Source organism: Molothrus aeneus, chromosome 18 (genome assembly GCF_037042795.1).
Source record: "Molothrus aeneus isolate 106 chromosome 18, BPBGC_Maene_1.0, whole genome shotgun sequence".
NCBI classification, from domain to species: domain Eukaryota; kingdom Metazoa; phylum Chordata; class Aves; order Passeriformes; family Icteridae; genus Molothrus; species Molothrus aeneus.
The window spans coordinates 3,759,318-3,771,348 of NC_089663.1; the positions used below are offsets into that span (position 1 = coordinate 3,759,318).

Below are 12,031 nucleotides of genomic sequence, written 5' to 3' on the forward strand. Positions count from 1 at the left end.
GCCCCACAACATAAAAACATGCCAGCAACCAAACATCTTCTTGTTCTCTGTTTATATTAAATTTTGGAGTTGCTTTGCTCTTTCTGTTCCCAGCTTTAACTATGGGCTTCTGCAGCAGCTCACAGATAGAGATATTTCTGTGACCTTTAAATAATTATAAGCTAAGCTTCTCTCTGAGCACTTGCAGCAATCAGATTTTGAGGATATTCCTCCCATGCTCCATCTGAAAATGTAAACTAATGAGAGTGACCTTGTTCAGACAAACATGCAAGTCAATGAAATAGTGGCAAGCTCCATACAACAGGCATAATAAACAGGAATACTGCAGATTAAATGCCTGGCGCTCTTTCAGAGAGCATTGCAAATATTAACTCTTACCATCCCCAAGAGATGAGCCAAACCAGCCACTGTTTCCTAGAGGGGCAAAGAAGGCAGAAACCAGATCAAGCAGCCAGAACCAAAAGCTGCTGATTCCTGTTGTGATGCTCAGGGCAGACAGTCACCACCCTGTTGGGACTGTCTGTGGCTCCTGCAGTGGTGTGCAGAGTGAGGCAGAAGCTGTGCCTGACTGGGGCTGGGAGGGCTATGCCTTCTCATGCAGAGACTGAGACTTCATCAAGCAGTTCTGTTTTCCTTTCCCCCTACTGTGGCCTGAATTAGTGAGGCCAGAACAGATTTCTTCCAGGCCACAAGATGTGATTCTCTACTGTTTCTGCAAAAGCAGAGCAAACCTTTCAGCTGTTCTGCTGACTGAAGTAACTGTCAGCATTGGTAAAGTCCTGGACTTGCTGCAGGCAAGCTGCATTCTCCTGCAAGTGTTCAGCTGCCCAGGGCTCTGCATGCTGTTTGCTGGACTCTTGTCCGCACACTGGGAGCCAGCTGTGTGTGATACTCAGTGTCCCCCCTGGGAAAGAGGACAGCAAAACCAGGATTCAGGAAACTGCCTCCTCTGGGTCTTGCTGCTGATATATTTGCTAAATCCCTCCCTTACTCTGCTGCCTCAGTTTCCCACTTTTACAAGGAGAGGAGTCTCCCCAGTCTGGTGGGGATAGTGGGTGCTTCTGTTGCAAGTTGTGCAGTGAAGTGTCCTCAGATGCTGAGGGGAGGGAGCAGCTCTGGACATTTATTAGCACATAGCTGATGTATCCTCTTCCCCTTATCTATTCCACATCATTAGCACTATAGAACAAACAGTTTCTCCCAGCAGTGACCCATGTGTAACTGGAAATATTTCAGGCTGGACAATCTTTTGCAGAGTGTACCTGCCTAATGCCAGCCATTCTGGAGGTCACTCATAAAGATTAATTGTGCCTGATTTTCTCAGCTGGAACCAGTCCCATGCTCATCAGGATTCTGCTGCATGAGTCTGTTGGTCCTTTTTTCTGCTTGCCCTTGTGGGGAAGCTGGAGTGAGGGGAAAAAAAAAACCAAAAAAACCAGGGAAAGGTGCTGCAGTGTTTCCCCTCTCAGGGCAGGAATGTTCTCCTTTGTCCTGGCTGGATACATCTGGTAACTCATTCATAGTATTTTCTTTGTAGAAGTGAAGCCAGCTGGGTGAAGGAGCTGACTAATTCCCTTGCTTATTTTTCTATCTGTCCATTTCTTAGTCTTTTTTTGGAAGCTCTTCCTGATGGACAGAGTTTGGCTCTGGATAACTGGTCAGTGCTGAAAGGCAGCAGTTCACCTGCTGGGCTGTGCCATGGAGCAGAGGATGCTGGTAGAGCTGCCCCTCCCCACCACCCCAGCTTCTCATACAAGCTGTCCCCTTTGCTTTGTCCTGCTGCAGGAATGTTTCACCCCGTTTGTCAACGGCAGCTTCTTCGAGCACGACGGGCAGCCCTACTGCGAGGTGCATTACCACGAGCGCCGCGGCTCGCTCTGCTCCGGCTGCCAGAAGCCCATCACAGGACGCTGCATCACTGCTATGGGCAAGAAATTCCACCCAGAACACTTTGTCTGTGCCTTCTGCCTCAAGCAACTCAACAAAGGAACCTTCAAGGAGCAGAACGACAAGCCCTACTGCCAGAACTGCTTCCTCAAGCTCTTCTGTTAGAGGCACTATAGATGGGCGCTCAAGCATCTTTCTGCCACCCCCTTGGCAGTTCTGTCTCTCTGAACATTACTGTGATTTAGGAACCTTACCAGGCAGGGGAGGAGGGGGGTGGGGGGTGGGAAGTGCTGCTCTGGAGAGGCAGTAGATCCAGAGATGAGATGGACCATTAAACTGGAAACGCCCTTGCTGTGTCTCAGAAGAGAGAGGCTGAGATCCCTCATTATGGTGTGTGTGTGTCTGTGTGTGTGACTGACAGCTGAGCTTAGCTCGAGGGCTCTAACAGGGAGATTTTTCCCAGCCTCCTCCTGGCAGCAGGAGGCTTTGCCAGTACTTTTCAGCCTGTGTCAGCTCTCTTAGCAAATGGTGACACTTGCAGACAACACGACCCTCTGCTTTGACACCTCATTCTCAGGCTTTTGCCTGCTGGTGTGCAGGGTGACAGCACAGCGAGGCCACCCTGTGACCTCTGTGCCACCCTGGCTCTCCTCACAGCGTTACATGGTGTGTGTGACTTGCTGAGACTAGAGCATCAGCACAGGCAGCCAAGACCCTGCAAGGGTCTCTCCAGTTCCATTACACTGTAAGGAGATAATACCACTTACTCTTTTTTTAATTACGAGGAATCAAGGTGTTACTGTGTGGGGTGTTTTTCTTTTTTCCCTAGTTTGTTACTCCCTTTCTTGATGCCTTCTCTCAGCACACTGGAGCAGGAGGTGGGGTAAGCCCCAACCATCCCTCAGCACTGTTGTGCTCTCCTGTGGGGACATGCAGCTCCATAGGCACCCAGGCCAGCTCAGAGAACCTGCTCCCCTCACCTGCTGCTCCTGGGGGAGGAAGAGGCATCACCCCTTCTTTAAACACAGGTGCAGAGAGGTTAGAGCAGCCTTTTTCATCCAGCCCTGTCATGAGCGAGTGTGATGTGCGAGTGTTTATCTGGCCTGGAACTCTCCCATCTATCAGGGCCTGAATCTGTCACAAGAGTGGCTAGAAGGAAGGGTTTAAGAAGCCAAGAAAAAAAAATTCCTAAATTTATATCATTTCTTCTTCCAGTTTGCTAATGAGACCCTATCAGCCCCTTGGTGTTTCCCTTTTCTGTGCTCTTGTTAAACATGTTCTACTGAGAGATGCTACAGCAATAACCTTTTATATTGACTGTTACTGGTATAATGAGTCCTGGGGGGTCAGGTGTGCATGACACACTTGGAGTTTTACTATCAAAGTGAATACTGTATCCTGTCTTTGATAAGAACTGTAGATTTCTACACTGATTTTGAATTCATATCTAATTTACTTTTAATCCTCTTATACAGAAATTGGTTTTGAAGTGATTTTAAGAAAGCAACTTTTATATCAAGCTGTGCTGTTCTAGGCAGTGTGCCAGTTGGGCTGGCTTACTGCATCTGTAATCTCAATGCTTTATTAAGCCTAACTAACATTCAATATTTCCTTTTTGTTGCGGGTTGGGAGGGGCTGGAATCTATGGGCAAGGGAACATGACTTGTATTTTTTTTTTTCTCTAGCACAGGCAGGTGAACTGTGAATAGATTTGGGGTGTTTTTTTCCTCCTCTGGGTCACCTAAAAGTATAATTTCGGTTTTTATTGTAATCTGTAAACTGCTGTATTTGAATCACCTGCCGTTCTCCCAAAGCCCAGCTTCCAGGATGTTAAAAGTGAATCTTGATATGCTAGGGGGGAAGGAGTTCTTTTACCTTGGTTTCTCTTCTTCAGCTGCCTGAAACCAGAACAGGGTTAACTGGGGAGGGGGCTCCTTTCTTTCTGTGGAAGAAAGGTCTTGTAACTGAGGAGAAAAAACTGGGAGACAGAGTCTGTTCCTAACTAGCTGTGCAGCTTTGGGCCACTCACTAAACCTTATTGTGCCTCAGTTTCCCCATCTGTAAAATGGGGGCAGTTTAGCCTGGATTTGTGAGGTTATTGTGAGACGGAGTTTATGTTTGGTAAAGCACTTTTAGGTCTCTGGCTGGAGGGTGCTGTGCAGAGGGAAGCACTGCACTGAAATTCCCAGTGGCGTACCAGCCCTGGGAGCAGTGTTTGGAATTCCTGCTCCAGAGAGCTGCAGCTCTGTCACCGTTGCCATCTGGTTGTGTTTGCAGCTCGGCAGGTGCATTATAGGGCTCCAGGGGTGGCTGTGTCAGAAACCAGCCCTGAAACCCATGGGTCACTGTCCCATGTAACCTCATCACGGTGCTGCACTGCCCTGCTCAGGTCACTGAAACTGTCCCACAGATTTCCCCCAACAAACAAACCTCAGTGTGTGGGTGTGAGGCCAGAGGGAGCTGTGGGAGCACTGGAGCTGTGTCAGCTGGGCTGAGCACAGCTCTGGGAAATTCTTGAGGCAAGAGGCCTTGTGCATCTGCCTTTTCATCTTGTAAGTCTATTTGAGTTAAAATGGATGTTCCTAAGCTGCCTGCGTTTATCTCTGGAATGGTCAACTTCCTTGGTGCCGCTGAGGGGACACACAGCTGTTGTGTGCAGATGCTGGAGAGGGGTGAGATGTTTCTGGCACTGCCACTTTGTGTGACACCTGCAAACTGTGTAATCCTGTGCCTCAGTTTCCCTGTCTGGGGAGTCTTTAACCTACCTCACTGCTAGCTGAGGCTTTGTCAGTGACTCTTGTGGCACACCTGGGTGCAGGGTGCTGTGTGGGGTGTGTGGTGCTGAGAGGAGGCTCCTCTGGCCTTAGTACTTAACCGAGATGATGTCACACTCACCTTCAGCCTTCATCTGGTGTCTGATATGCTGGGATGCCACACCGATGCTACTCTGCCAAATAATGCCTGGTGGTGGCTGCGGCCGCTGCGGGTGTCCAAAATGCCTGTTCGTTCAGTGCAGGTGCGGTTTTAGGGCAGCACAGCCGCTGTTGGGCTATGGGGGTGCTCCGGGAGGGTGTGTGTGTGCCCCCCCGGGCCAGGCGCTACCCCTGGGGAAGGCCTTTCACATCATGGCTGGGCTGGGGGAAGCTCTGCTGGGTCGACGATTATTTGATTCTTTCCTCCCTTGTAAACTTCTAACTCCGCTTTTTTTTTTTTTTTTTTCTTTCCTCTCCATTTAAAATTCTTGCAGTTACGCCAATAAAATTTTTACCATTATAGTCACGCCTGTGTCGCGTTTGTTTTCCGCCCCCGAGCTTGTGAGGGAGCGGAGCCCGGGCGGGCCCTCAGGGCTGAGGCGGGGGGGAAGGGGGGGGCAGTGCGCTCCTCCGGCCGCCAGGGGGCGACGCGCGCACGGCCGCGCGCTCTCCGGCGCCTTTCGCGCCTTCCGTTGGCGTCACGCGCTTCCCGCAGAGCGGCGGATGATTGACGCGGCGGGCAGCCAATGGGCTGAGGGAAGGCAGAGCCGCGGCGCTCTGCGATTGGTCGTGAGCCGTGGTATAAAAGGAGACAAGCCCGCCCTGCGGCCCTTCTTTCCCGGAGCCCTCGTGGAGGTGCGGGCGCGGCGCGGCGGCTCCGGGGCCCGGGCGGGGCTGGGGGGCCGCGCTGAGGGGAGCGGACCGGGACCAGGACTAGGACTAGGAGCGGTATCTGGGCCGCGGCCGGGCAATGGGGTTGAGAGCGCTGGGCCCCAGGGCGGAGAGAAGGGTGGGGACCCACCTGAACCGCTCTTCTTCCTGGCAGGTCCCAGCTCGTCTTTAAACCCACCGGGCGATCCTTGGAGCACCGCCGAGATGCCCAGGGAAGACAGGGCTACGTGGAAGTCCAACTATTTTATGAAAATTATCGTGAGTGTCGGCTCGGAGCCCCCGTGGGGCGCTGCCGGGGCAGGCTCGAGGCAGCGGGAACCGGGCGGGCCGGGCTGTGGGGGCTTTTAAGAGAGATGGGTGAGTGCTATGGGTTGTCTGAACGAATTTCTGGCATTAGGAAGAGATGTGAGATAGTCCAAATCGGGCCTGCTGAGAATTTGCCGTGGCGTTGCGGACTTGTTCAGGGATGGGAGTCGATGGCGGAGTGAAGGATGCTGCTTATGGCATATCCAGCCTCACTTGGAACTCATCTTTCTCAAACTTCTGACTTCTTTTACGTTTTAATGTGTTGCGGTTTAAATGTTGCTCTGTGCACTGCTCCGAATTTGTTTGTATAGTTACAGTATTTGTTTTGCTATAGCAACTCCTGGATGATTACCCAAAATGTTTCATTGTGGGAGCAGACAACGTGGGATCCAAGCAGATGCAGCAGATCCGGATGTCCCTGCGTGGAAAAGCTGTTGTGCTGATGGGGAAGAACACGATGATGCGCAAAGCTATTCGTGGTCATCTGGAGAATAATCCAGCTCTAGAAAAGTGGGTAATGCTGCCTGAAGGCACTTCTGGGTCTTCTGTCTCAGAGGAGGGGAGGTTGTCCAAGGAGTAAAACTGAAGGCTGTCATATTCTTTTCAGGCTGCTGCCTCACATCCGTGGGAATGTGGGCTTTGTCTTCACTAAGGAGGATCTGACTGAGATCCGGGACATGTTGTTGGCTAACAAGGTAAGGGAGATCAGTCCTCACTGCGTGTTTACGCTGAGATGGAACACAAAATAAAACTGAGTCTTCATGGTGGACAGGAAGTTCTCAGGGGTTGGGAGTTGGCCCTTGCAGTCTTAGCAAGTGCTTAAGTTCAACTGCCTCACTTGTGTGTGCCTGGGTGCTGCCTCTCGTGGAGGAGCATGTCACTGAGGAGGTGATCCCACAAGATCTGGGTGAGCATTCTTGCAGCTTCTCATCTCCCCCCTCTCAGGTGCCAGCTGCTGCCCGTGCCGGTGCCATCGCTCCTTGTGATGTGACTGTGCCAGCCCAGAACACAGGCCTCGGACCTGAGAAGACCTCCTTTTTCCAGGCCTTGGGCATCACCACAAAGATTTCCAGAGGAACCATTGAAATTCTGGTTAGTGAGCTGCAATTCAAGCTGTTCTTTGACTGGGAGGCCTTGATTGTGGCAGCTGAGGGAGCTGTGAAGGCCAAAGCTCTCATTAGTGCCAAGATACTGTATGAGCACTGTGATAATTGCACTTTGGGATCTGGAGGAGGGTGTCTGGCTTGGTTTCAATGTGCAGCATGGGGGGATTGAAGTTCTCAATCAGATTTCCACAGGTAGGCTCTGTCAGAGGAACGTGCAGGTGAGCAACCTGTAGGTAATGAAGGAAAGGTGCTGCCTTTCTCCTGGCTGACATGGACTTGTTTATGTGGTCTAGGGCTTTCTCTGAATGTGGAGTGTGTTGTGCTCATTTGCTCCTCCAGTTCCACGGTCTGCATTTGTCTCCCACTGCTTTGACATGCTGGAATTTCTTGGTGTGTATTCACTCCTTTTCCCTGATATCCTCAGAGTGATGTGCAGCTTATCAAGACTGGAGACAAAGTGGGTGCCAGCGAAGCCACCCTGCTCAACATGCTGAACATCTCCCCGTTCTCCTTCGGGTTGGTGATCCAGCAGGTCTTTGATAATGGTAGCATTTACAACCCTGAAGTGCTGGACATCACCGAGGAGACCTTGCACAAACGCTTCCTGGAGGTGAGTGCCACAGCCCTGTCCCTTGTGTTCTGCCTTGCTGCTCTGGGAGCCACCACTGCCAGAACAAAGTGTCCTGTCTGGTATTTTCCATGAGGTCCTGCAGAGCCAGGAGCTCTCCCTGGTTCTCTAGAGAAACTGTGTGTCAGGGAGTACCTTCCTGTAGGATTCTTCATCTGAATCTGCTTCAGAAATCATTTGAGGCCAGTTAAAATTGTGGAATATCCTGAATTGGAAGTGCCCTACAAAGATCATCAAGTCCAACTCCTGGCCCTGCACAGGACACCCCAGCAATCCTACCCTGTGCCTGAGAGCATTGTCCAAATACTTCTCGAGCTCTGGCAGCCTTGGGGCCATGAGCATCCCATGGGGAGCCTGTTTTCTTATTATTCCACTTAAAACTCCCCTGACGCAGCTTTATGCTGTTCTCTTGGGTCCTGTCACTGGTTACCAGAGAGCAGAGATCAGTGACATTTAAGTATTGATGCATTGATTTCACTGGAGCTGTTACCTGTGTGCATTGCATGCTTTCCTTTCTGTTGGCAGTGTAAAAGCTGTCATCTGGCCATCCTCTGCTGTAATTTCTAGGTAATTTCTCAGACCACAGAAACACAAGTTTGTCTCTTTGCAGGGTGTTCGGAATGTTGCCAGCGTCTGTCTGCAGATTGGGTACCCGACCATCGCATCCGTGCCCCACTCCATCATCAATGGCTACAAACGTGTCCTGGCCGTGGCCGTGGAGACTGACTACACCTTCCCTCTGGCTGAAAAGGTAATGGCTGGCTCTGAGCTCTGCAGAGCAGGGTGTTAGAAGTGCACTGAGGCACATTCACAGCATGCCCCCTGGTTTGAGAGGACTGGGATGTCGCTCTTGTGCTGATTGAGGCAGGATTGTAGAAAAGGCAAAGAAGGGTTTATTCAAAAGAACCGTGCGGTTTTTATAGAGTGGTATGATAGGTTCTATTCTGTTGGCTTACTAACAAAACATCTTTCTCAGACACTGTCCTTAAGAGGAACAGAAAAATAAAGTAGAAAAACTGCAAAATGTTTATACTCAACAAGTTATCACATCTTTCCAACTCCCTAAAACTTCTCACAAGCCGCTGTGAGAAACGCTTGCCATTTCTCTCTCTCTGTCCCATGGCATCCACACTGGGACACACCTGTGTGAGATGTGTTTGAAGAAGGGGCACTTGCTTCTTCCATATCTTGTGTACAAATGGCAGGAGAAAGCTGATTTACCTGAGGGCTGAAAGCTTAGCTGAAATGCCTTTGGCTCTTCATATCTGCTACTGATAAATGGACCTGTTTGGATTCTGGCAAGCTGCAAGTGCTGCCTTTATCATTGCAAAGGTTCAGTCTTGCAAAATGTTTTGTTCCTTGTGAGTTTACATTTCTTTCCCCCACTTTTACAGGTGAAGGCCTTCCTGGCAGACCCCTCAGCTTTTGTGGCAGCTATGCCTGTGGTGGCTGAAACAGCTGCACCTGCTGCTGCCGCTGCTGCTGCTCCAGCGAAGGAGGCAGCGAAGGAGGAGTCAGAGGAGTCTGACGAGGACATGGGATTTGGTCTTTTTGACTAACAGCAGCCACCCTCTCTGCCTGTGTCAGAGTTGGCCCGATGGAAAAATAAAAAGCTCTTTTACACCTTCATGTGTGCCTGCATCGATGGTGTAGTCTCCATATCAGCTGGGGTTTGGGAAAGGTGTAACCCGAGGGGCTTTGCGCTCCAGGGCGATGGTTGTTCTCGGGCCGGGGCACGGCAAGGAGCGGTTGTGCCCCGGCCCGGGTGCTGCAGGGGAGGAGTTGTTCTCGGGGCCGCAGCGCGGATCTCCCCGGCCGGGCCGAGCGCAGGCCGTGCCCGCCGCACGTTCGGGCGGTGCAGCCGCCGCCCGGCCCGTTCCGTTCCGTTTCCTCCCGGGCCGGGCGGGCAGCGCCCATCGCCGTGGCGCCGGGCCCGCCCCGGAAGCCGCTACCGGTTCCGGGGTCGAGCGGAGCGATGGCGGCCGACACGCAGGTGAGTGCGGGACGGGCCGCGCACGGTCCGGCCCGGGCAGGGGAGACCGGAGGGGCTGCTCCCGGGGCCGCGCCCCGTCCCGCTCTGGCCCCGCCGCGCCCTCGGCCCGGCTGCGAGGCCCGGTCCGGCGCCCGAAGCCGCCCGGGGACGTGGCAGCCGGGGCGGGCCCCGCCGAGCCGCCCGCACCGCGCCGTGCCCGGCCCGCGGGAAGGGGCCGCCGCCGGGGAATCCGGGCGGAGCGAGGGGCGAACGGGCCCGGCCCGTCCGGACGGAGACCCGGCACGAGTCGCGTCCCGCCCGGCTGCGGCGCCGTGTGCGGCTGTTCCGGTTCGCACCGCCCGGCCGCGGTGTGACCGCTCCCCGTGCTCCGGCTGTGGGACCGCCGGCTTCATCCTGTGAGGCTTGGGGTGTTCCCAAAGCAAATCCCAGTATGCTCAGCATCAGGTCCTTACTTGTACAGATACTGCTTTTGTCCTCTGTATTTGTTTGCAGAAGCATTGCCGGTATGCTGGCTGTCTAATGTGTACATAAACATCCTAACAAATAAAAATAGAAAGCAAACTGTTGAAGCTTGTCCCAGTGGCTTTTCCATGGAGACTTGGTGGGTAGTCGAGGTTTTGCAGTTTGTGTAAGTCACTGAAATGGTGGTGAGATCCTGTAGTGTTATACATAATTTATATTTTTAATTTCTAGACTTAGGGTAATTTTAACACGTTTTTCATGTCTGCACATTCCCCTGCCCGTCATTAAGCAGCATGAGTAAGTGCAGCTTGGTTTGAGTTTGCGTATGATGAACTCATGTAGTTGAAATCTTTGAGAGGAGAGCAGGTCCTTAACAGCAGCTGGTTCATTCGGTTCTTGTGTCAGTGACGTTTGGTCACGCTTTGCAGCTCAGCCCAGCCTTGCTGTTCAGAGGTGCAGCACTGCTTCCCAGCCAGCTTTTAAGGGGACTTGTGGGTGTGAAATGGTGCTGGTCTCAGGGAGACTCAGGATGGACTTGAAAGGTCAGGAAGCCACAGTGCAGGATCAGCCTTCCAGAGTGTAGGCAAAAAGCTTCACGGAAAGCAGCTTTGAGGAGCTCTTTGAAAAAGATTGAAAAGAGAAGGAACAGTTTTCTATGAGTTTCTGAAGACATGCTCTGCCTTTTGAAAAGATGATTCAAAGTTGCTCAGTTTAAGAGCTGGATTTCAAAGGTCTTTCCTGGAGAGCTGTGCTTTGCTTTATGTAAATGCAGAAAACCTGGGTGTGTAGGTCTCCCTGGGTTGTCTGCAATTTGAGTGCCCCTTCAAGACTTCCTGGACTTCAGGAGATAACATACAGGGAGAAGCTCCTTTGAATTCTTGAAGTTACTGTTTTTTGCTTTGAAAGGTCCTGTACTCCAGATTATGGGTCCTAGCTCTTACTCTGTGTTACTTTTAGAGGGGTAAGTGTCTCTTACAGAGCATGAGAGCACAGATAATTGCAGAGCAGTCATCCCTCAACCCTGGGGAAGGAGTTTCACAGTGTGTGAAGCACAGTGACCCTTCCTTGATGGATGAGATGGTGGATGCTCACATTTGGGCACCAAGGGGTCATGTGGCAGCAAGTGACATGTTCTGCTTGCCCTGGTTTATGTTCTGTGGGTTGATATTAAAGGCAGTCTGGTGGTTTTTGTGCTTTGTGGTTTTAGATTTCTGACACATTGAAGCGGTTTGCAGTGAAAGTAACTACAGCCAGCGTGAAGGAGAGGAGAGAGATCCTCAGTGAGCTGGGAAAATGCATTTCTGGGAAAGGTAAAAGCTTGGGAGCACTGTTCTGCTTACCTGGGTGGAGGATGATGTTAAAATGTTTTGTTTCAAAAGGCTGTGTGAGGGGTATTTGGTATTTGGCAGTGTTTTGAGCCAGTGCTCAATCACAGGGTTAATTCCAAGTGTGGGGTTTGTGGGTAGCACAGAACCCCAGCTTTTGGCACAACTTTTTCCAGTCAGTGGTTGTAGCATTATGTATGTTAGTTCTTCATATAGTGTATCAGTTGAGTTTCTTTCATGACTCTTGGCTTGTTCTTTTAGTACATATGGAACATTTGGATACACACATGTATAGAGATGGGGAGTGTGGAAGATTACAGATGGTCTTAATAAAACAGCTGAAGCAAATTTTTTAAACTTATTTCTCTCATTTTCTGATGATGACCGTGTTTCACATGTTCCAGTTATACCATTATTTGTAAAAATACACATAAAATGTATAGAAAGAGCAAACTTCTACTGTAATTCTTGCAAGCAATTTAATAGATGCAAGCATTTTACTGATTTCAGTCATAAAGTGAATTGTGTTTGCGTTAAAGATCAAGAGCACAGTGATTTATGAAGAAGTATTTTGAAATACATTGTTACAGATCTCCCAGAAGGTGCAGTGAAAGGCCTTTGCAAACTCTTCTGCCTTACTCTGCATAGATACCGGTGAGTAAATGTGGTGGTGTTCACGG

At 51.0% G+C, this 12,031-nt stretch overlaps 3 protein-coding genes across 3 annotated transcripts in view; all 3 read left to right on the forward strand.

Annotated features, from left to right (window-relative positions):
* PXN (paxillin) overlaps positions 1–2,127 on the forward strand; it is a 41,919-nt gene extending 39,792 nt beyond the window's left edge. The window contains exon 11 of the mRNA XM_066562197.1: positions 1,786–2,127. Within this exon, the coding sequence (XP_066418294.1) occupies positions 1,786–2,052 (267 nt within the window). The 3' untranslated portion in view covers positions 2,053–2,127. The remainder of the gene's footprint in view (positions 1–1,785) is intronic.
* A 3,346-nt stretch (positions 2,128–5,473) lies between these two features.
* RPLP0 (ribosomal protein lateral stalk subunit P0) lies at positions 5,474–9,200 on the forward strand. The gene is made up of 8 exons (XM_066562065.1): positions 5,474–5,495; positions 5,686–5,789; positions 6,172–6,347; positions 6,445–6,532; positions 6,783–6,929; positions 7,368–7,553; positions 8,182–8,322; positions 8,966–9,200. Exons 2-8 carry the CDS (start codon positions 5,736–5,738, stop codon positions 9,128–9,130), a joined length of 957 nt encoding a protein of 318 aa, XP_066418162.1. The 5' UTR covers positions 5,474–5,495; positions 5,686–5,735; the 3' UTR covers positions 9,131–9,200.
* Positions 9,201–9,546: 346 nt separating this feature from the next.
* The window catches only part of GCN1 (GCN1 activator of EIF2AK4), a 38,503-nt gene continuing 36,018 nt past the window's right edge, over positions 9,547–12,031 (forward strand). Inside the window, exons 1-3 of the mRNA XM_066562026.1 lie at positions 9,547–9,564; positions 11,234–11,336; positions 11,942–12,005. Of these exons, the coding sequence (XP_066418123.1) occupies positions 9,547–9,564; positions 11,234–11,336; positions 11,942–12,005 (185 nt within the window). The remainder of the gene's footprint in view (positions 9,565–11,233; positions 11,337–11,941; positions 12,006–12,031) is intronic.